This window comes from Crocodylus siamensis, chromosome 10 (assembly GCF_052110815.1).
Source record: "Crocodylus siamensis isolate JL-2025a chromosome 10, ASM5211081v1, whole genome shotgun sequence".
NCBI classification, from domain to species: domain Eukaryota; kingdom Metazoa; phylum Chordata; order Crocodylia; family Crocodylidae; genus Crocodylus; species Crocodylus siamensis.
In genome coordinates, this window is record NC_143404.1 from 4,243,313 (window position 1) to 4,266,452 (window position 23,140).

Consider the following 23,140-nt stretch of genomic DNA (forward strand, 5'->3'; position numbering starts at 1 on the left):
ATTTGAGAGGGTCTCGGGGAACAGATGCAGACCAAGCCTGTCCAGTGGCAAAGGTCCCTGGAGGGCAGGACCTGGCAGGAAGAGGGACCACGTCACTTGATGGGGATGGCAAGGAGGGGAGGGGGGCCACGCTTTCAGCTGGAGTGAGGGATATCTTCTCCACCTGCCCAGCCGGAGCTGGCCCATGTGAAGGGAGGTGGGAGGATTTCTCTCTTTTGCTAAGGGAGAGGACTCCACAAGTCTCTCCATCTTGCCTCAGCTTCTCCCTCTCCGCCTGTGCCCACCGCGCGTTTCTACGGGGCAGCGCGAGTCAACAGCCAGTCGAGGTTTTCCCACAGGCCAGGAGCGCTGCCCAGGTAGATCAGCAGCAAATGAAGCTCACTTCAATGTCTGGGAATCCTGGCTCCCAGCGGGTGGAGGAGTTCAGATCGCAAGAAATAGCAGTCGACGGTTCCTGATGGCATTTTGCACGGGAGGCACGAACAGCGAGCTGACGGAGCGTGAGGCACGCGGGAGGGGGCGGCTGTGAACGGACCGGCGAGCAGTAGTGCGAGGAGTGGCTCTCTCCACTGCGCTCCTTCAGCCTGCAGCTCGCTTGTGCCACGCAGCCATCTGGGAGGAAAGCAAAAGCCGTTGCTCACACTAGCAGCACCATCTGCCTCTGCAGTTGTTCCCTGCCATTCGGAGAAGCTTGCAGGCTCCCTGCTGTGACAGCAAAAGGCATTGCCAGCTCTCCATCAGGGCGACCTTGAGCTTGAAAGCAGCTCTGCCCAGCACTGGAGCTGTCCCTGCCCCCTCGCTTGTGAGGCCTGTGTCCCCTGGTATCTGCAGAGCTCACACGAATAAGGCAATGTCCTAATAATCATGTTTAATACGCATGAATAGTTTGTATAAACTCAATCTTCCCTCCCTGGTTTCAAATCATAGAATTATAGGACATGAGGGTTGGGAGGGACTTCAGGAGTCACATCTAGTGCAACCCCCTGCTCCAAGCAGGACCAGCCCCAGCATCATCCCAGCCAGGGCTTTGTCTAGTGGGGTCTTAACAACCTCCAAGGATGGAGACTGCACTGCCTCTCTGGGTAACCTGCTCCAGAGCTTCACCACCCTCCTGGTGGGGAAGTTTTTTCCTAATATCCAACCTCAACTTCCCTTGCTGCAGCTTGTGCCCATTGCTCCTTGGTCTGTCATCTGCCCCCACTGAGAGCAGCCCAGCTCCATCCTCTTTGGACCCACCCTGCAGGGAGGTGAAGGCTGCTATAAATCCCTCCTCGGTCTTCTCTTCTCCAGACTAAATCAGCCCGGGTCCCTCAGCCTCTCCTCACCAGTCCTGTCTCCCAGCCCCCAACCATTTTCATTGCTCTCTCCTGGGCTCTCTTGAACTTGTCCACATCCTCTCTGCAGTGGGGGCCCACAGCTGGACCCAGGACTCCAGATGTGGCCTCCCCAGTGCTGAATGGAGGGGAAGAATCACTGCCCTCGATCTGCTGGCCGTGCTCCTCCCAGTGCAGCCCAGGATGCCGGTAGCCTTCTCACAACTAGGGCACGCTCCTGGCTCCTGTTCAGCTTCTTGTCCATTATAACCCCCAGGTCCTTTTCTGCAGAGCTGCTGCCCAGCCCGTCACCCCAGCCTGTCCCGGTGCAGGGCATCGCTCCCTCCTCAGTGCAGGACTTTGCACTTGTCCTCGTCCATCCCTCCTTCCGCGTTCCCCCTCACGTCCTTTGCTGTGTGTCGCTCTGTGTCGAGCATTGCTTGGCCCTGCCGTCCATCCTTCTCGTTTCCCATAATGGGGTGCCTGCCTATGGGCCAGCGAGGCCTAACTGGAATGACAGCCTGCGCCGCTATCTATCCACCACACTGCAGCCAGTCTCTGTGGCTGTGAGTGAACTGGCAGCTGTGGTCCAGGCCCGGTCTCCCATGGTAGAGTCCTGGAAGGCTCTTAAGGGTTTCAAAGCCTTCAGGCATCCATCCAAGGCTGTGACTATAGCATATATCCTAGAGCACCTTCCTCTGGACCACTTCCCTCCTTTTCTAAGGAGCACAGGAGATGAAAAGAGGCATCAAAATAGCCAGATGTCTAAGCCTGGAAGTCTCTGGCCACTGTAGTTTCCTGTGTAAGTAGATCCTTAGCAGCTCTGCCTCCCCCAGGGCGAGCCCTGCAGTGGATACAGAGGGGTTAGGACACAACTGATCAGGCCGGTCCCAAGACAGGAACTTAGTTATGGCTGCAGGAGACACTTCCTCACCCAAAATTAAGCCAGCAGCTTCTCTCCCCCGCAGTATTTCTAGAAGCGGGTCCTTATCACCAGCTCAGCCTACCCCAATGCCTGCCTGCCGCTCTTCTCACCTACGTCTGCTGCCCAGCCAACAGCATCCCCACATGCAAGGCACAGCCCAGCGTGGCAAGCCCAGGTCTTGCCGATTCTCCATCTAGCAACTCGTGTGGCCTACAGGGCCCTGACTAGACGCCTCCAATCTCTGACAGCCCCAGCCAGAAGCCCCGGTTCGTCCTACAACGATCCTTGCTGAGCCTTTCATTCACATGCATCTCTGTGCAGCATCCCCCTCCGCTGGCCTGCCCCACCGCCTTTTTACGCCTCTCCTCCCCTATCGCAGGTGGTGACGATGACCTGGATTTCGACATTGAGAAGAGCACAGGCGGTGTGGTCATTGCAAGACCCCTCGATGCTAAGAAGAAGGCAAGCTATAACCTTACCATCGAAGTCGCCGATGGGTCGAGCGTCATCCGAACCCAGGTACGTGGCCGCGCCAGCAGGAAGGGCCCCGCCTCATACCACGAGTGAGTTGAGCTGTGGGAGGACAGGAAGTTTTGTGTCGTTGTATGAGCACACACCGCGGGAAATGGATCGGGGCGGTTTGCGGGGGCAGGCTAACAAGGACTCAGTTGCCAGGTCACTAAAAGGCAACGGTAGCCAACTGCTCTCTTAAACTCTCGATTTATCGCTCCGAATAAACAACCGGCCCCGTCTTGGCAGGGGTGCCTTTCCCTGCCTCCTTGAGCTTCGTCATCGATTTATTTTGGCACCGGTGGCCAGTGCTGGACGTCAGCAAACTTGCCGATGCAAAGCCCCAGGGGAGGCTCGGCACGGTGAAAAGCAGCAAACTGCTGCAGCTTCCTGCAGTGGGGTTAAGAGGCAGCGGATGGGAGCAGGGGGAAACGAAGTGGGGAACTGGCCAGTCTCCCCAGCGGGACGAGCATTGGGGGTTTCCAGGGCTTTGCTGTGCAGTGTGGGAAGGAAGTCCTTTCCCATGACAGCTTGCCTGTGCAGTCATGTTTCCAAGAAGTTCCCAGTTCACACGCAAGCCCACCTTTCTCACGCTGCCCACTTCCCACTGGCCTGGAGATAGCAGCTGGTATCTTGGAGGTACCAGCTGGATGCTTTGGGGGTGGTATGGAGGACATTTCTCCGTGGGCAATTTTGGATTCAAAGTGGCTTGTTACGTTAGACTGGGAGACCCTCCCTGGCATCTTCCCCAACGGCCTGCGTGGTGCAAGGTGCAAACTGGCTGCCAGCCTCTACAGCGAACACAGAGGCATGTCCGCTGCGCCACTAAATGTGCCAGGCAAACAAACGGTGCCCATTGCTCAGTCTGTGCTTGCAGCTTCTTGTCAGGCCTTTCATTAGCACTTAGGCAGCTCCCCCCAGACCCAACAGTGTAATGGGCTGCCTCCTCCACAGGCTTTCATCCACATCATAGACATCAACCAGCACCGGCCCCAGTTCCTGGAGAGCCACTATGAAGTGAGGATCCCGGAGGACGCCCCTCCTGGCATGGAAATCCTTCGGGTCAGCGCGACAGATGAGGACCACGGGAAGGGGTTGATCTACACCCTCCACAGCAGCACAGATCCCCGAAGCACAAGGTTTTTCCAGCTCGATCCGAGCAGCGGGGCTATCCTGACCATGGAGGGGTTTGGGTCCCAGTCCATCACGCAGCACATCTTTACAGTCATGGTAGGTTACCACCCCGACGTTGGGCAACCCATGGATCTGGAATGGGGCAGGGGGGACTTGAGAAGCTGAATCAGTGTTAGCAAGGGGCATTTTCTGAAAAGTGAGGAAGAAACAGACTTTTTAGCTTGTTCCCACATTACGCCTGGTCCAGGTAGAGGTTAAAAGCCTACTCCTGCTACCAGCTGTGAGGATGAGTCCTTCTCCATCAGTGGCAAAGGCCTAAGTTTTGGTCACGGATGTGGTCCCCGGGAAGGCATGTGGTGTATGTTGTTGCATGTGCAACGAGCACTTTGCAGAGGACCCCTGACAACACTGTTAACCCCCTCTGTGCCCTCCAGGTGCGGGACCAGGAAGTCCCCATCAAGAGGAACTTCGCCAGGGTCATCATCCACGTGGAAAACTGCAACATCCACCCGCCCCAGTTCGCCAGCATCCACTACGAGGCCGAGGCCTTGGATGCGGCCACTGTAGGCACCGAGGTGATACAAGTCAGAGCTCTGGACCAGGACCAAGGCGCGAATGCTGAAATCCACTACTCCCTTCAGGCAGGTGAGGGACGAGACGAGGCTGTTTGAGGCCATGAACATGCCTGCTTCCTGGGATGTAATGGTGTCCTCATGCTAGTGGCCAGGGACGGAGAGCTCTTTAGAGAGCGCTTCGAAAACCACCTCTTGCATGAGCTGAAGGAAGAAGCTGGCTAAGAATTAGAAGTGCATTTCTTCTTCCATGTCAGACCCCTGGCTCTGCCTTCGGCTAAATACAAACTCTCGTTGTTCCCTATCCCTTCATGTCTTCCAGCCACCAATGCCTAATTGCTATATGAATGTTCTTCCAGGGCATAATTAATCTCTCTAATTGAAAGGCAGCCTGCCTGCACGCAGACAGGAGCCCTGACGGAGCTCCAGGTTTCTGGCTACCTTGAAAGAAAAAGAGTCGTAGCACACTGTGCCTTTCCCATCAGATAGCTCGGCCCCAGACCTGCACTGGAAGCAGAAGCGGTAACTGGGTCCACAGTTAGGAACTGCTAATTGCTCGTTACCTATATTAGGTTTCAGCTCAGAGCTCATTTTGGCATGTCCTGGAGTGTCTCGGAGAAAAGCGAGTCACCGGTAGGGGATTGCTAGCTGAACCACAGATGTTAGCGAGTGAAATGCAGAAACATCTGGAGTGACCTCTGGCTTGCAGCTTGGCACCTCGTGGGCTGTGAGCAAATGATCTCACTCTGCGGCTAAGTGGGTTGGGTGCCCACAGCCCCCACAGCTGCCCTCTTGGGTGTGCCGTGCTGGCTCCCGAAGGGGACAGGGACCCTTTTTTTGTTCTGGATTCGTGCAGCACCTAGTCATGACGGAGACTCTTAGGTATTACAGCACTAATCGTGATTATGAGTGGGATGGGGCCAGCTGGACCTGATATCACCCATCCCGTACCTGGTCAATATACACCAAGCACATTCTACCAGCACCGCATTCACCCAAATTAATTTCTTTAAGAGTTTCTTTTTCCTCATCATCCCCCTAGTCTATGCACGAGTTTGCTAAACATTTACGAGAGAACAAGTGCTTTGGAGAGCCAGGCCCGGCCTCTAGACTAGTACAGATTACTATTTCCCAATGAAGGGAACAGAAAAGGGCCAACGCACATCACCGGATCTAATGCCAGGAATGTCACCAGATAGAAAATCCAGCTAAAGAGTATTTCCACCCTCTTCATTTTTCTATCCCTTTTGCTACAGGTAACAGCGAAGGTTTCTTCAGCATTGGTCCACGCTCTGGAATTATTGCAGTCGCTCAGAAACTGGACCGCTCCAAGCAAGAGCGGTTCGCTCTCATCGTCAAGGCAGAAGATCAAGGGTTTCCCCAGCTTCGGGATTCTGCCATGGTGCACATTCGCATCCGACCCTCCGACAGCACCCCTCCCAAATTCTCAGAGGCGGAGTACGTTGCAGAGATCAGTGAGGCTACTGCAGTTGGCTCTCCTCTCATCCTGGTTTCAGCTACCAGTTTGTCACCGGTCAGCTACGAAATCAAAGAAGGGAACAGGGATGGCGTGTTCTTGGTGAACTACCAGTCGGGCCTGGTTTCCGTGCAGAAAAGCTTAGATTATGAGCAGGTCTCGTTCTACCAGTTAAAAGTGCGGGGCACCAACATGGCAGGGGCATTTACGGACGCTACCGTGTTGATCTATGTCATAGATGAGAACGACAACGCGCCGGCCTTTGTGAAGCCTTCCTTCGTTGGCTGGATCCTCGAAAACGCTCCCGTGCCGAGCATGGTTATGGATGAAAGCAACGCCCCGCTGGTGACACATGCAGCAGACGCTGACCAAGACTCCAATGCCTTGCTGGTCTATGAAATTTTGGAGCCAGAGGCCTGGAAATATTTCACGATAGATCCGACCATGGGGACCCTCACCACCCATGCCGAGATCAATTATGAACTCATCCCAGTTTTCCATTTCACCGTCTATGTCCACGACAGTGGCAATCCCATTTTGTACGCACCCAAGCCTGCCAAGGTCACAATCTACGTAAAAGACGTGAATGATTCTCCTCCTGTTTTTCCAAAAGGCACTTATGAGCTATCTGTCTTGTTACCTGCCCATCCAGGCATGGAGCTCCTTGTAGTGCAAGCCCAAGATCCCGATTCAGAGGTGACCTACAGCCTCGTGGAAGGCAACCCTGACAACGCCTTCAGCATCCACCCCTTCACTGGTCTTCTCTCTGTGCTCAACGCTACCAGCCTAGGAAGCTATCGGGAGCTCACAGTTAGAGCTAGCGATGGCTTGTATCAGAGTACTGCTCTTGTTAAGATAAATTTAACAGAAACACAAGTGACTGGCTTAAAATTTGATCTGGATTTGTATACGGCAACGGTGGCGGAGAATTCAACTGATCAAAAGACTCTGGTGGTTCTTGGAGTCCAGGGGCATCAGCTGAACGAGCCGCTCTTCTTCTCCCTCTTAAACGGCAAGGAGAAGTTCAAAATGATCCAGGCTTCGGGAGTGCTGCAGACCAACGGGGTGGGATTTGACCGTGAGACTCAAGACATGCACGAAGTTGCAGTGGAAGTAAAGGACAGCAGAAAACCACCTCGCGTATCTCAGGTGAAAGTCAAGGTTTACATAGAGGACGTGAATGATAATCCACCCCAGTTTGAGAATGCGCCGTATTATACGTCAGTCCAGGATGGCGCTGAACCAGGCGATGTCCTTTTCCAGGTGTCTGCCACTGACAAGGACATAGGAGACAATGGAGCCATTACTTACTCCTTCGCTGAGGACTACAAGTACTTCTGGATAGACCCCTACCTAGGAGACATCTCACTCCAGAAACCCCTCGATTATCAAGCTTTGAATAAATATACCCTTAGAGTTATTGCCAAAGACAGTGGTGAACCCTCCCTGCATGACCAAGAGGAGGTTATAGTCACCGTGAGGAACAAATCCAACCCTCTCTTCCAAAGCCTTTACTATAGAGTCAAGGTACCGGAAAACATCCCCCTGTACTCGTCCATTCTCCACATACAAGCGCGCAGTCCCGAAGGCTTGCGTCTCATCTACAACATCATAGAAGAAGACGCCCTTAAACTGTTCAACGCTGACTTCAAAACGGGTGTCCTTACTGTCATAGGACAGCTGGATTATGAATCGAAGACCAAGCATACATTTACTGTGAGAGCCACAGACACAGCGCAGGGCTCCTTTTCCGAAGCTGCCATCGAAGTGGAGGTGGAGGATATGAATGACAACCCGCCTGTGTTTTCTCAGATGGTCTATATTGCATCTGTCTCTGAAAGCTTGCCGGCTCAGACCCCTGTTGTCCAGGTTTCTGCTTCTGATAAAGATTCGGGAAGAAATAAAGTTATCTCCTATCAGATCTTGGACGATGGCTCAAACGCTATCAAGTCCTTTAACATCGATGCCAACACGGGACAAATAACAACCGCCCAGCCACTGGATTATGAAACGAACCATCAGTTCCGCGTGAAAGTTAAGGCAACCGATCATGGGATGCCCCCGCTGAGCAACGAAGCCCTGGTGATTGTTGACGTGGTAGACATCAATGACAACCCCCCCGAGTTCAGCCAACTCCAGTACAAAGCCAAGGTCAGCGAAATGGCCACCTGTGGTCATATCGTGGTAAAAGTCCAGGCCCTGGACCCTGACAGCGGAGACACTACGAGACTGGAGTACTTCATACTCTCGGGTAACGAAAACAGGCATTTCACCATCAACACCACTTCTGGAATCATTTCCATGTTCAACCGCTGCAAAAAGGACCTGGACTCATCATACAACCTCAGGATATCTGCTTCGGACGGGGTGTTCAAGACCACTGTGCCGGTGTATATCAACACCACGAATGCAAATCGATACAGCCCGGCTTTTCAGCACCAGGTGTACGAAGCAGAGTTGGCCGAGAACGCGGAGGTCGGAACGAAGGTGATTGAGTTACTGGCCGTTGACCCAGACAATGGCCCCTATGGCACCATCGATTATACCATCATAAACAAGCTTGCCAGTGAGAAGTTCGCCATTGACGACAAAGGCCGCATTGCCACGTTGCAAAAACTGGACCGGGAAAATTCCACAGAGAGGATCATTGCAATTAAAATCATGGCAAAGGACAGGGGCGGGAAGGTGGCTTTCTGCACCGTCAGGATAATCCTTACAGATGAGAATGACAATCCCCCTCAGTTTAAAGCCTCTGAATACACCTTGTCCATCCAGTCCAACGTAAGCAAAGGCTCCCCGGTCATTCAGGTCCTGGCGTATGATGCAGACGAGGGTGTAAATGCAGATGTTACCTACTCTGTTGATTCAGTGGAAGACATAGCAGAGGACCTGGTTGAGATCAATGCTGCCACGGGGGTCGTTAAGGTCAAGGAGAGCCTTGTTGGGCTAGAAAATAGAGCGCTTAACTTCAAGGTCAAAGCTGAAGACAGCAGACCCCCCCACTGGAACTCTCTTGTCCCGGTGAATCTCCAGGTTGTCCCAAGAGAAGTCTCCTTGCCGAGATTTTCTGAACCCCTGTATACATTTTCGGCATCAGAAGACCTTCCGGAGGGGGCAGAAATAGGGTCAGTTAAAGCTTTTGCAGAGGAACCCATCATCTACAGCCTGGTGAAGGGAACCACGGCTGAAAGCAATAAGGATGAGGTCTTTTCATTAGACAAGAAAACAGGGGTTCTGAAAGTCCGTAAGCCCGTGGATCACGAGACCACCAAGTGGTACCAGGTTGACGTCCTGGCTCACTGCTCCCACCAGGAGACAGATCTAGTCTCCTTGGTTTCGGTGAACATCCAAGTCCAAGACATCAATGACAACAAGCCTGTCTTTGAGGCAGACCCCTATAAAGCTTTTGTCTTGGAGAACATGCCGTCGGGAACCACCGTAATTCAAGTTACCGCTAATGACCAGGACACCGGGAGCGATGGACAAGTGACCTACAGCCTGGAGGCAGAATCAGGGCATCATCTCAGGGGACTCTTCACCATTGATGGAGAGAGTGGGTGGATCACAACGCTGAAAGAGCTGGACTGTGAAGCCCAAGAGACCTACCGTTTTCACGTGGTAGCCACCGATCATGGTAGGAAAGTCCAGTTGTCTTCCCAAACCTTGGTGGAGGTCACCGTCACCGATGAGAACGATAACGCTCCACAGTTCGCCTCTGAACTCTACAAAGGGTCGGTCATCGAGAACGCTGAGCCTGGGCAGGTCGTGGCCACGCTCAGCACCCTGGATGCCGATATCTCGGAGCCAAACAGACGAGTCACGTGTTACATCACCGGTGAGTTGCGAATTGCTTTAGATCTTGGATTGTCGAGCAAAATTAGAGTACTAATGTAGAGCCAGATTCAGCTACCCTTATTCAGCCTAAATAGTACCAAGGAGGTCGTTCGGAGTAAGCACAGTTCATGGTGAAAGCCCCCGGTTAGCTAAACACTGGGAATCTACAACTCCCTATGAACTGAGGACAGAGCTCTTTGCCTGACATCCACTTATTGCACTGACAATTCCCTTCATCCCCCAAAAACATCTTTATCCCCGTTCATTTAGTGTCCCATGAAAAGTCTGGATCACTTAAGTAGCACCAAAGCAGAGGTGATTTGTCTGTGTAAGTGCTTTCAAACGAGGATAGTGCAGTGCTCAGGGAGTGCATCCTACTTCTTTGTGTCTCTCAGGGCCTGCAGCTGGCGCTTCATTTCTTGAGTCCTGCATTGCCCAGGGAAGACAGGCTACCCATTGCATGGACATGTATGCACCTACTTGTACTGAGTGTGTATTTATAATACACCTAGGCATGTAGGATGTGCCAGTTTCTTGATACTGAGTGCATTCACTATAAAGCCATTCTTGGCAGATTTAAGAGTCAATCCTTCTGTATCTAGAGTAGCACTTACTCACCCAGTTATATGGTTACTTGCTTGGTGCATTGACTGAGAGGATGGCTCCAATCTGAGCAGTTTCTTTAAATATCAAGAAATCATATGGTGGCAACTGTATATCCAGCATCTGAGCCAGACCAACCAAAACTAACCTCGAAAAAAAAAATGAGAAGAGTATTAAAATGAAAGGGTCGGTACTTTATTTCCGCAGGTAACAGCTTGTCTTTAGTATGTGTTTTGACCTCAAAAGGTCTTTCTGAGACCAAAACTAAATAGTTAAAATTAAAACGTCTGTTCTAACTCAGACAAGGAAGCTCCAGGGCCAGAGCATTTAGCCAGCTCGTGCTTTAGCCTGTTATCTATTATTATAACCTCTAGATATGGAGAGACAACTTGAGCGTTTTCAGTCACTCTTTGGCACAGCTGGTTATTTTTAACTGATCTGGCTGAGTGTTTTAGTTCACTTGTTGCCTCAATATTTCTGGCGCTTTGATGCACTGGATTCAAAGCACCTCACGCCCTTGAAAAATGCCCTTTGATATTTGGACGATGCGCCCTTTCTGTTTTGGGTAGCACTGATCCGTACATAGGGTTTACATTCAGAATAATATATGTGGGGTGTCCGGGGCTACAAATTGTAGAAGCAATTCAGGAGATGATCAGGGAGCCTCATTTCAGGCAGTGCTTATCTTTTAGGGTACATGGAGGAGCAAAAAATCACTTAAACTGTTATTTGATGGGGCACCCTCAGGGTTAGATCCATTTCCCCCATTTACCAGCTCTCCATCCCCCCATACCTATCCTAATACAGCCTCTACTTCCGCTTATCCTGGGTGGCCCAGATCCAGCTCTTTGTTAAAGGAAGGAGCATCTCCAGGGATAGCAGCAAGCAACCATGCATCCTTCTGGATCATAGCAGCCGTGAGAGGTCACCAGGACCTTCGATGCATGCACCTAAGCAGGAGCGTGGAGGGGTCGAGGCTGCCCACGCCTTTCATTCCCCTGTGGACCGTTGAGGCAGTATCCAAAGGCCAGACTGGAAGAGCAGTGATAGCGCTCTGCTGCATCGGGGCATTCAACGCCCCAGCCTTTTCCTGATATAAGGACCCATCGGCGTTTGCATGTCAGGGCAGCGTAGCAGCGAGCTCCCTTTACAGTTACGTTCGGCTGGGAGTGTGCATATGTGCATGAGAGAGGAGAGGTATTCCCCCTTTAGGATGCAGGAGATAGTATGTGTTTTCATGCTGACTTCCTTGCATCTCTAGGGGGTATATCAAAGCTCTCGGACTCTTCCACTAATAGGATTTGTTTTTCCTCCGAGTCCATCGTGTCGTATTTAAGCGCGACATGACTGACACCTAAAGAAAACGCCCCGAGGGTTCACGTACAGCGAGGAGGAGCCAGTGGCCAGAGACACAGCCAATAACTCTGCTTTTCTCCTTACAACGGCTCCAGAAATAGCCTGAGAGCAAAAAGCTTTCCATCACCCGTCCTACCCTTTCTAGGCTTCGCGACTGAAAAGACCCTATCTTTCTTCCCTCTGCTTTCTATGCCCTCCCAGAAGGAGACGTGCTGGGGCAATTCGGTGTGGACCAGATTGAGGGAGAGTGGAAAATTGTTTCCAAGAAGCCTCTGGACAGAGAAGATACCGAGAAGTATCTCCTCCAGGTCATGGCCTCTGATGGGAAGTTCCAGGCCAGCGCCGAAGTGGAGATTTTTGTCCTCGATATCAATGACAACAGCCCCGAGTGCAGTCAGGTGAGGCGGCTGCCCGCATGTGCTGAGCGGGGAAGGGGGCAGGAGAGATGCTGATGACAGAAAGGGGCCTCGGATAGAGTCGTCTCCTACGGCTTTGGAGTGATAACCCCAGATGCCAGGTTTGCTGGCTGTCCCTGGCTGCTTTGGGCCCCGTCTTTCCCGCCTGTCTCCCTCGTTAGTTAAACACCCAATACCTATGCATGAGCTCGTGCAAGATTAGCAAAGGATGGCACCAATCACATCCGACACTGATCCAATCTGTCTTCCCCAGATGCTCTACACTGGGAAGGTCTCTGAAGATGCGCTCCCAGGGCTTTTGATCCTGAAGGTATCAGCCACAGACCCCGACGTTGGCAGCAACGCACAGATAACGTACAGCCTCCACGGCCCTGGGGCTGAGGACTTCCGGCTGGACCCCCGGACAGGTAAGATGTGCGCCAGCTGCGTGGCTGTTTGTAGCGAACAAAACACTCTCATCTTCCCCGGGTGCTTGGTGCGGAGATCAGCATGCGGGGGAGGCTGCCAAGAAATGCTTGCCCCTTATCTCCCGGTGGGCAAAGAAAAAGGCTGAGAAGTTCAGCTCTCCCGAGGAGCCGGGGTAAGGCGTGGGGGAGCCTCCCGCATGCTTCATGCAGCGTATCTTGTCTGGAGTAATGACCTTTCAGATTACTTGGCAATGACATTGTGCGTGTGATACCATTCGTGGCCCCACGTAAGGGAGGAAGGTGTTATAGCGCAGGGATAAGTCAAGAGACCTTGCTTCTAGTCTAAGAAAAGGTCTTCTTGGGTGACTAGTCGACTCGTTTCCTTCCATCGCCCCATCTTTGAAAGGGAGATGATGATTTCTAGCTCCCAGGAGGGTTACGGCATGCACTTTGCCATCACCTCTGAGATCAGGGAGGGATGGAGCAACAGAGCTGGGATTTCTTATCCTGCAGGCACATCCTTTGCAAATTTTCCTTCTGTCGCATTTTACCTTACCCTGTCCTACCTAAAAGCTACCAAGGGCCTCAGAGCACCTTGTAGCAGCACGAATCGGCTATGCCAGAGGTGGTTTCTGTACCCAGCTCTGCTGTCTCCCGCGGCTTGTGCGCTGCAACAGCGCATCAGGCCTCTGGCCCTTGGACTGCAGCGGGTTACCGTCAGGTATTGTTTCCGCTAGGGGAGCTGACCACATCCGCACCTCTCGACCGGGAGCAGAAACCCACGTACCACCTTGTCGCCAAGGCAACAGATGGGGGAGGCCGGTCCTGCCAGGCAGATATAACCCTCGTCATTGAGGATGCAAATGACAACGCTCCCAGGTTCTTCCCCAGCCACTGCACAGTCGCCATCTTCGATAACACCACGACAAAGACGCCGATCGCGGTGGTCTCGGCCAGGGATCTCGATGAAGGTGAGTTGCTGTGAACCGGCGGTCCGGGCGGGGGTTGTACCGTGGATGGCTGCACTCATGTAACACAGCAAACGGACGAAGCAAAGGACATTGAGGGCGTGAAGTTGTCTTCTGAATGGATCTCCTCGCGGCTGGCGCGTTCTGTGCCCGCGAGCTGCTTTCAGCTTTCTTTGGTACCTGCAAGACGCTGCGGGCAGCTCGGTAGAGGAAGAAACTTAGGGAGGGACCATCAGCATCACCACGACCAGAGGCCTCTTCTCAGCTGGTCTCTTTGGACGTTCAGCCATGCAAGCGAGCGCAGCTTTGTTCCCAACTCAGAGCTGGATGGATCCTGCTGGGGATGAAAACCGGGAGCCAGGAAAAGGGGCGACGAAGGAAAGAGGCTTATAAGTTGCAACGGGACTGCGAACGGTCTGCGTGAAGATGCTCAGATTTTGTCTTGTGAGCACCAGACCTGGGTCTCCATGTTCCAGTTTGGATGCGACAGCTGAAGGAGAGGCCGAACTGACAGTCGTAGATGCGTCAAGCTGCATCGACCTGCTTTGGGATGGGGGTGGAAGTTGGGAAGAAATTACTTGAAAAAGGAGAGAGCGCCAGAGTGTCAGCAGAGAAATGTCGGATGGATGGGCCAAAGGGTTGGACCCATAGGTGAATGGGTGGGCGCATAAACCGGGCATCAAACAGCCAGCTGGGTCATGGTTTCCTCCGGGTGCACGTGCTTTTGGATAGCGGTGCCTGGTCATTGCAGAACAGGGAGCAGCACTGCTCCCATGAGTAACCCAGCCTGCCCATTCCCCCTCCAGGTCCCAATGCAGAGGTGGTCTACTCTCTCTCCGATTCAGCCGACGGGCACTTTTCAATTGAGGAAACCACGGGGGTCATCCGGCTGGAGAAGCCTCTCAAGGACGCTCAGCTCTCGGCCTTCAAGCTGACCGTCCGTGCCACCGACCGGGGCTCCCCCGGTCCCCTCTCCACCCTCAGCACCGTCACCGTCTCGGTGGTGGATCTGAATGAGTACCTGCCGGTCTTCCTGAGCCCGGAGTACATGGCCACGGTGACCGAGGACGCAGCGGTGGGCACGGAGGTCCTCAGCCTCTCGGCCCTGACACGGGATGGCACGGAGGACACGGAGATCACGTACGAGATCGTGAATGGGAACGACCACAGGAAGTTCCTGCTCAACCCACGCACAGGTAAGCGGGCTTGCCTCACGGCAGGTCGATGCAGGGCCCTTCCCCTGCTTTGCTGCTCCTCTCCTCCCTCTCCTGAGGACTACTGCTTCTTTGCACTGCACCTCTTTAACCCACTCCCATGATCCATGAACCTCGCCATGTCTCTCACCCCTCCCCTTTCCTCCTCTTATCCTCTTTCATCCCCACCAATCTCTCTCCCCTTTGATCTCCCCTCCCTTTAGTTAGCTCTCCTGCTTTTTCCTAATCACGCTCTGTTTTTTTAAATGGGTTCTTCTCCGTGTCCCAGGTCAGCAGCTCCCACGCCCTCAGTCCACATCACTCATCCCCAACCCTCTGCAATTTTTTTCTGCTCAAATGCAGGCGAGGATCGAGGGGTCGGGGGAAGACACGTCTTATTCTTCCCTGCGCTAAATGCAGGCGCCAGGCTCACCTGGGACCTGATCCAACGACACTGAAAAGATTCCTGTTGATGCCAAAGGGCTTTGGATCGGGCCTCTTGTAGACGATGCACAGAGAATAGAGTATGGACGTGTCTCCAGAGCCTCTGTTCATAACACCCACCCTATGTAGAGTCATCCCGGGGGGGGCTCTGGGGGCTGTTTGGTCACAATCTCCCCTTCTCGCTGTTTCCGCCTGTGGCAATATTCAACCATGGCCTTGCTTTCACGGACATGACCGCATACATCTTGCACCTGTGTTTCTCTCCAGCTCCCTGAGATATCTCCCACTGCTCACTTCCCCCAAAACACACCGCGGCCCAAACGCTGCGGGCACCATTTGCCAAAGGGGCCAGTTTGCAATCATGGGATCCTGTAGCAATGAGACGTCTACAAGCACATTTTCTTACTTGCCTCTGCTGTTGCCTGTTGATCTCCTTCCTTTTCCCAGTTGCATCAGGACCCGTCGTGCTGCAGTTCAGCAGGACACTCGTGTGTTGTTTTATCCCAAATTTCCACCCATTGCAAGTCCACGTTACTCCTTCAAGCTCTTGATAGCAACATGGGATTCATTCTGCCCAGATGTGCTTGATTATAACACATGGAGTGAAGCCATGATTTTTGGGGGCCTGGTCTGATTGGATATAGCTTTAGCCAACCTGGGTTTATCTGCTGGTCATACGTGCTCCATAGACCCGTGACTCTCCTGTGGGTCTTGTGTTCAAAATACTTCCTCTCCTTGCCGTCCGTGCACCATGCAGGTACCTTGTATGTCAATGAGAGCCTGGATTTTGAAGCGAGCCATGAGTACTACCTGTCCATTGAAGGCACAAGGAAGGGTTCGGCCTCCATTAGCGATGTCACCATGGTGGTGATTAACGTCACCGACATCAACGACCACGCGCCGGAGTTCACCCAGGCGCCTTACGCTGCTGAAGTCCGCGAGGACGTGGCCATGGGGGAAGTCATCCTCACGGTAAGACATTACACCCGCTTAGCCGCTCGTGGCTGCAACGAGAGCGCTGCCTGGGCGCTCAGCTGGGTGATTATTTGTACCGCGGGCATGCCCAGCACCCTCCTTCCAGCATCAGTGCTCTGCACATGGACTAACAAGGGGTTATAGACCCTGGGTTCAACTTGGTGCAAGAGGTGGCTGTCGCAAAGCTGTCCCGATCCACATGAGTGTCACAAAAGAGGAGGATTTTAAGGAGGGGTATGAGTGAGGGGAACCTAGCCCTGTGGGGTTGTCTCTGCCTCTTCTGCATGTGACGTCTAGGCTCTTTGCCTTTCCACTGCCCTAGCAGGAACCTCGTCATCCAAAAAGTTAGGGAGAATATGCCCTGGGTGAAAAGATGCATCTGATCCGGGGCCATCTCCTATTCCCCCCCGACCAGGTGTCAGCTGAGGACAAGGATGGGGCACTGAACAACCAGGTCACGTATTCCATCGTGGGTGGGAACCGCCTGGGACACTTCGCCGTCCACCCCACGAGCGGGCAGATCCACGTCGCCAAGAGCCTGGACCGGGAGGAGGTGAGTGACGGCCCCCGGGGAAGGGCTGCGCGTGGCCTGGCCGTGATGGTGGAAGAGCCAGGGGAAGACTGGGAAGCACTGCCCCGAGGTGTAGGAACATTATAGACGGCAGAGACAGCCACGTACCTGAATATTTTGGCTCTCCCCCCATGGCAGGACACCCACAGTCCACGGGCTGGGCTTTAGGGAAGGCATGGCGGTGCAATGGTTAGGCCAGCAGGAGACTGAGGCTCTTTCTGTCCCCTCCAGCAAGACAGTTCTCCTCGCTCCAACCTCGTTTGCTCACCCACAGCACGGGGCTAACACAGCTGACTTTCCCCGACCGTGTGTTTTAGAAAGAAAAGCTGTGCCCCCGGCTAAGGGAGGCTGTCACTACGTGGTAGCATCAGGGCCCCAAACCCAGGCCCTCCATGCCCCCATGACCGATGCGTGCCATAAACCTTGCAGACTCCCAGCTACTCCCTGACGCTCCGAGCCACGGACAGCGGCCAGCCTGCGCTGTTCGGCGACGCGGCAGTGCGCATCCACGTGTGCGACGTGAACGACAACCCCCCGCGGTTCTTCCAGCTCAATTACAGTGCGGTGGTGCAGGTAAGAGTGGGGGTCTGCTCCGGGGAGACACTCTTCTAGCTCTGGTCATTGCATGGGGACCCGTGGGATACATCTGCACGTGGCAGCAGCGTGCTCTGTCACTGCCACGCCGCCAACTCCACGCTTCTCAAGCGCCAGCCTTGGAAAGAAAGCAATGAGGCCGCCGTGGTGCTGTCCAAGTTGCAACACTGGAGAGCAGCCGCAATCCAGGCCTGGAGCCTGGTCAAGGGCACCCACTGAAGCATCCTCACCCCCTCGCTTCTAGGATTGATAGACCTGGATTGGGAATAAGGCGGGCGAGGCTTGTCCTCAACAGTGTGGCACCAACATGCAGAGTCCCTCGGGGGGCGCAGGCAGGGCAGGCAGGCGAGTTAGTAGCAAAGAGGGATGCTGCTTTGCACACGACAGAGAGGGCGGGATGGAGGTGGCTACTCAACAGTGTCTTTCTATGCCGAGCCCACAACGATTTGCTCATGCTTCGCAGCCCAGACCTGCCGCCCCTTCCTCCCTGCCCCTTTCAAGCAGCTTAGCATCCCCAGGGAGGCAGGAAGGCAGTGTGTGGAGTAAAAAAGCTGCTTCTTGCCATGGTACTCCCTACCTCTTGGGTAAGAATAGCTCCCAGGAGGGGAAATTCATCCAGCCTTGCCAAGCCCTCAGAGCTTCTGGGTAGACGGGAAGGAGCAAAAGAGCCGTGGTTTCTTAGCACGCAGACACATCCCCTGCAAATTCCCCTTCCATAGCCTTGCCCCAGGCCTCGCATTCGAGTCTTGGAAGCGCTCAAAGCTGCTGGGAGATGAAAGGGGGGGTGAGAGGCAATGCGATCAGCTCCCAAGTGCCTACTTAGGGAGAAGGTGGCTCGTGTTAGAGGGCTCTTGAGCTCAGCACAAGCCCCAGGGGCTGGAAGTAGTGGGTAAGTGGGGAGACATCTGCAGAGCGCAATCCAGACGAAAGGCGATGCAGATTTGTAAGGACTGCAGGTAATACCCCTTGCAACGGTGTGTCCAGGGGAGCAGCAAGGTCTCCGGTGCTTGGACCGTCCACCACAATGGGATGTGACTGTTTTAGCCACGGGGCTGAGGAAAGACGGCGGCGCGGCCTGTGGTCCGTGCTACGCAGCACAGAGGAGAGGGGCACCGCGGTGCCTCCTGGCATTCAAAGCCCTTCAACCCATTTTGTTGGGAAGCTCGATGTCTGCTCTGGACCGTGTGAAAAGCAGGGGGAGATTCAGAGCGAGCAGAGTGGGCCGAAGCAAGGAAACCCCAGAGAGACCCTTACCTCGTCTGGGGCTCAGGATGCCTCCCTCCATCCAGATGAGGTGCAATTAATAAGTGGAGGGTTTCCAGGGGAGCTGCGGCGCCGTGCTCAGCCCCGCTCCCTGCCCAGCGCTGAGGTGCTTCAACATTTATTTGGACTTTTTCTCCCTATTTCAGGAGAGCGCCCTGGTTGGTACAAGCGTCCTGGAGCTGGTGCTGAGTGACAGAGACGCCCCGGAGAACGGGCCACCCTTTTCCTTCCAGATCACCGAGGGGAACGACGGGGAGACCTTTGATGTCACCCAAGACGGCCTGTTGGTGACATCTTCGGTCTTGAGTAGAAGAAGCAAGGAGCAGTATCTGCTACAGGTCCAGGTAGAGCTTGTATGTGGGTCTCAGCCCAACCCAGCCGGAGCAACATCGAGGTGAACTAGAAGACGCGGCCTACAAGGGTGGGAGGTGAAATGGGAAATGCAGCAGGTTAGGACGGACTGTCGTCACCAGAGCTCAAAGCGCCCCATCCAGCTCCCCATCCTCTAGGTCTTCAGCCTAGGATAGGGCCACGCCAGAGGGTAACAGGTCCTTTGATTTTCCCTGGCAGGTCTCAGACAGTGGCATCCCTCCCCTGTCCTCGTCGGCCTTTATAAACATCCAGGTGACGGAGCAGAGCCGGTTCGCGCCCTCAGTGCTGCCCCTGGAGATCTTCATCACGACCAGCGAGAAGACCTTCCGGGGAGGAGTGCTGGGCAAGATCCACGCCACGGACCGAGACCCCCACGACACCCTGGCCTACACGCTGGTAGCGGTTGCACCCCAAGAAGGCCGCTTCTCCGTGGGGGCCATGGATGGCAAGATCATTGCCGGTGAAGGCCTTCCCCACGGCCACTATGTCCTGAACGTGACCGTCAGTGATGGCACCTTCACTACCACCACTGGCGTCCATGTCCACGTGTGGTGCTTCAGCCAGGAGGCGCTGGACCGGGCCGTGGTGCTGCGTTTCCACCACCTCAGCCCCGAGGAGTTTGTGGGCGACCACTGGCGCAACCTGCAAAGGTTCCTGGGCAACGTCCTGGCGATGCAGCGGCAACACATCCACCTGGCAAGCCTGCAGCCCACGGAAGCTGCCGATGGCGTGGACCTCCTCCTGGCCGTCGGAGAGCCCCGCAGCACCTCCTACGAGCCCCACATCCTTGCCAAGAAGATTTCCCAGTCCGCTGGGGAGATGGACCAGCTGGTGGGGCTCCAGATGAAGAAGACCATCCATGTCCCATGCCATGGGCCCGATTGCACCCGGCGGGTCTGCAAGGAGACCATCCAGCTGGACCCGGGCCTGATGTCCACGTACAGCACCGCCCGACTCAGCGTCCTCACGCCGCGGCACAGCTTGGAGCAAGTTTGCTCTTGCAATGGTGAGACCCCTCCCAAGTGATCCATCCTTGGTGAAAACAAAGCCAGCCCCTTGCAGGTGGGATCATCCTTTGGGGCACTGTGAAGCTCGGAGGGTTTTCGTGCACCTAGACGGATCCGTTAGCTGACCGTCCTCAGTTTCTCAGCCGGACACATGCTCCTACAACTGGACAGTGCCATCCGGTCTGCAGAATAATTTCACTGGCTGCTGCTAATATGTCTTTAAACAACAGCCATATCCCAACCACCCGTGCTTTGTGGAAAAATAATGGGACTGTGAGCAGAATTTCACCCTTTGGCCTCCCCATTAGTTGAGCCATTCCCAGCAAAAAAGGAGCACGGAAGATGTACCAGCCGCTGTCAAGTCCCCAGTCCAAATGACCAGGTGCCCATCACAGCTGGGTTCACCAAGGGCACCACCTTTGCTGTGAAGCTAGAGCAAGGCTCAGACCCAGGCCACTATAATCAATCCGCCACCACGTCCCATGGCCATAGAGAAGGGCACATGGGGGGACTGAAGTCAGGTCAAAGGGGCTGCCTGCTTGCGGAGGGATGTTGCGGGGTGAGAATGGGCTGGATTCAAAAGCCATTTTCAGTCTCCTACCAGGAAAGGCAGCGGATGCAGCAGAGGCATTTGTGTTGGTCAGGTATAGGGAGACTGCTGCAGATCCGCGCTGAGGTGCGTCCGCAGAGATAGGGCAGGAAGTCCTGCCTGGAGTCGGTCTGCAAGATCAGATGGCAGGTCGGCTGGACCAGAGAGTTACCGGGGGTCTGAATGGCAGAGGATGCCGATGGTCAGCCAGAGGGCCACTGGCAGGCCAACTTGGAGCCACGAAGGAGGAAATTCAGAGGAGCTCAGGCTTGGGGATAGCGCTGCTTACTGTAGGTCCAAGACAACCCACAGTCTCTTTGTCTTGAGGCATCTTCATCAGCATCTGATGAAGACAGCTTCCGTTTGCAAAAGCTTATGCTACGTATCTATACGGTTACCCAGAGAGGTGGTGGCGTTTGCAAAAGCTTATGCTACGTATCTATACGGTTACCCAGAGAGGTGGTGGCATCTCCAACCTTGGAGGTTTTTAAGACCCAGCTAGGCTGGGATGATGTAGCTGGGGCTGGTCCTGCTTGGAGCAGGCGGTCGGACTTGATGCGACCTCCTGAGGTCCCTTCACACCCTCATTTTCTCTGATTCGTTATCTACTTTGGTTAGTTTATAAGGTGCAAATCTACCTATTTACATTTCCAGGCACAGCCGTAAGGTTCGGTGGACACAGCTACCTATGGTACCGCCACCTGAGCACAAGAGACTGGCAGATCCAGTTTCATCTGAAAACCCACCAGCTGCATGGCGTCGTGCTCCTCATCAACGGGACTGCCACTGCCGTTCTGGAGGTAAGGTTCGCCGTACCCAGGGGTTGCTTTCTGCACTGACAAGCAATTCCACTTGCACGTTCACTGGGAAATACAGCCCAAGGCAGGAACGGGCTGAAGAAAGAGGCCCCCGCATAGTTGTGAGCACACACCCATGGTGGGGACCCATCTGGTCGTAGGGGACGGTGCAACCTGTTACGTTCATGTTGGCAGGAGATGCATTGAAATGACGGCTTCTTCTAGAAACTGGCTTTTTGAGCTTGGTGCCAGCAACTTATCACTCTTCCTGTTTGTCCCTATCCTCCTCCGTCCCCGATGCTCATTTGTTTCTGTCTCCTATCGCATCTCCTCTATTCAACTGCAAGCTGTTTGGAGCAAGGCAGAATTACAGTTCCTAGGCCAGGGCTTCCAAAGCTCCTGGGCCCTGTTCTACTCAAGGGTAAAATTCCTGCTAACTTACATGGGAGCAAAGGTAGGCTGGCGCTGAGCCCATATGACAATCCCGCCCTGTGGGTAGATACTGAGCCAGTCCCAGGAAGCCACTAGCTCTGGGGAGAAATGGCCTGTGGGTGCTATTGCAGTATATGAGAATAGCAGTAGCAGCAGTGGGGGGATGCAGAGTGCCCTGAGCCCCACAAAGTGACCCCTCATGCATGAGGGGCCTGATTCTCAGCTGGAGCAGGCGGGCATAAAACTCTGCTAAGTGCAATGGAGCTACAAGAGCTTACCCCAGCTGAGGCATTGCCCAGGGCAGCCATGCACTCCCAAACTGGTAACTCAAGGATCTCCCACCCTGCTGCACTTGGTCACCCGCTCGCTCACCGAGGATTTACCCCGAGGTCCTGAAGAAGCCACCTCCGCTGCTTCTAACGTCTCCAGTGCCTGAGAAGCGCTGAGCTGGGACTTGCTGGCACCCACAGAGGTGACCAGATAGGTCTCGGAGGATTAAAGGCCCTTTATTTGAATCCGGGGAAGGGAGACGGTGCAAGCAGAAGCCGTAGAAACGTTACCTCACTTGACTTATTCCGCTGTGAACGAGCCAGGGTGCTGTCGCCCGTGCAGGGTGGGCAGGGAGCAGAGGCCGTTCAAGCTCCAGCTTGCAGGCCGCTCCGGTGGGTTTCGTCACCTGCGGCAGCTGCCAGGCCTGGGAACATCTTAATCTGATATCGCCCCTTCCCTTGGCTGCCCTTGCCGCATGCAGACAGCGTTCAAAGGCGCGTGTCTCCGCTCCCATCCAGCTTTGGCAGCAGAGGGAAAGCAACAGCCCTCGAGAAAAGACGTTTTTGTCTGTTCCTCATTAGCTATAATGGGCCTAATTTGGGGCTGAGGTTACAGAATGTTCTAACTGACTTTTTTTGTAGCCTTCCTGAGCCAATCCCCTATCACGGGGACAGGGATTTAATGCAGCAACAGGCTAAGGTGAAGGAAAAAGTAGGCTGGGGAATGCAAGTCTTGGGGACGAGTAGGCTGGGACATGCTTCCGAGCCCCCCCCCCCCCGTTTTTCTGCCATCACAATCCCAATTTCTTGAACGCTGCTCAGCCACGCTGCCTGGCAAACTCCGAGGGACAGTTCAGGGCTGACGTTTGCAGACTGCTGTGCTACGAGCAAACACGACCCAGTCAATCACGCCTTTCATTTACTGCCTTCTCAGCTGGTGTTTGCTGCTTCAGCCTCCTCGACAAATTCCTCCAAGGTTACACAAACACCAGCGGTGTCTTCCTGCCCTCCCTAAACCCCCATCCCCCCATGGCACAGGAGGGGGAGGCAGCTGGGCTGGGCAAGCCCCATAAATCAATTTTTTTTTCTGCCTTGGGGAAACCAAGTCTTCACTTGTCC

At 54.3% G+C, this 23,140-nt stretch overlaps 1 protein-coding gene across 2 annotated transcripts in view; it reads left to right on the top strand.

Moving 5' to 3' along the window:
* The window catches only part of FAT2 (FAT atypical cadherin 2), a 68,240-nt gene that overhangs the window by 35,300 nt on the left and 9,800 nt on the right, over window positions 1–23,140 (top strand). For both annotated transcript variants that reach the window (XM_090064671.1, XM_090064669.1), the window contains exons 7-20: window positions 2,618–2,757; window positions 3,703–3,978; window positions 4,317–4,527; window positions 5,711–9,766; window positions 11,926–12,122; window positions 12,394–12,547; window positions 13,285–13,518; window positions 14,322–14,711; window positions 15,910–16,124; window positions 16,543–16,680; window positions 17,128–17,271; window positions 18,702–18,899; window positions 19,126–19,933; window positions 21,178–21,323. In XM_090064671.1, coding sequence (XP_089920797.1) covers window positions 2,618–2,757; window positions 3,703–3,978; window positions 4,317–4,527; window positions 5,711–9,766; window positions 11,926–12,122; window positions 12,394–12,547; window positions 13,285–13,518; window positions 14,322–14,711; window positions 15,910–16,124; window positions 16,543–16,680; window positions 17,128–17,271; window positions 18,702–18,899; window positions 19,126–19,933; window positions 21,178–21,323 — 7,307 coding nt within the window. The remainder of the gene's footprint in view (window positions 1–2,617; window positions 2,758–3,702; window positions 3,979–4,316; window positions 4,528–5,710; window positions 9,767–11,925; window positions 12,123–12,393; window positions 12,548–13,284; window positions 13,519–14,321; window positions 14,712–15,909; window positions 16,125–16,542; window positions 16,681–17,127; window positions 17,272–18,701; window positions 18,900–19,125; window positions 19,934–21,177; window positions 21,324–23,140) is intronic.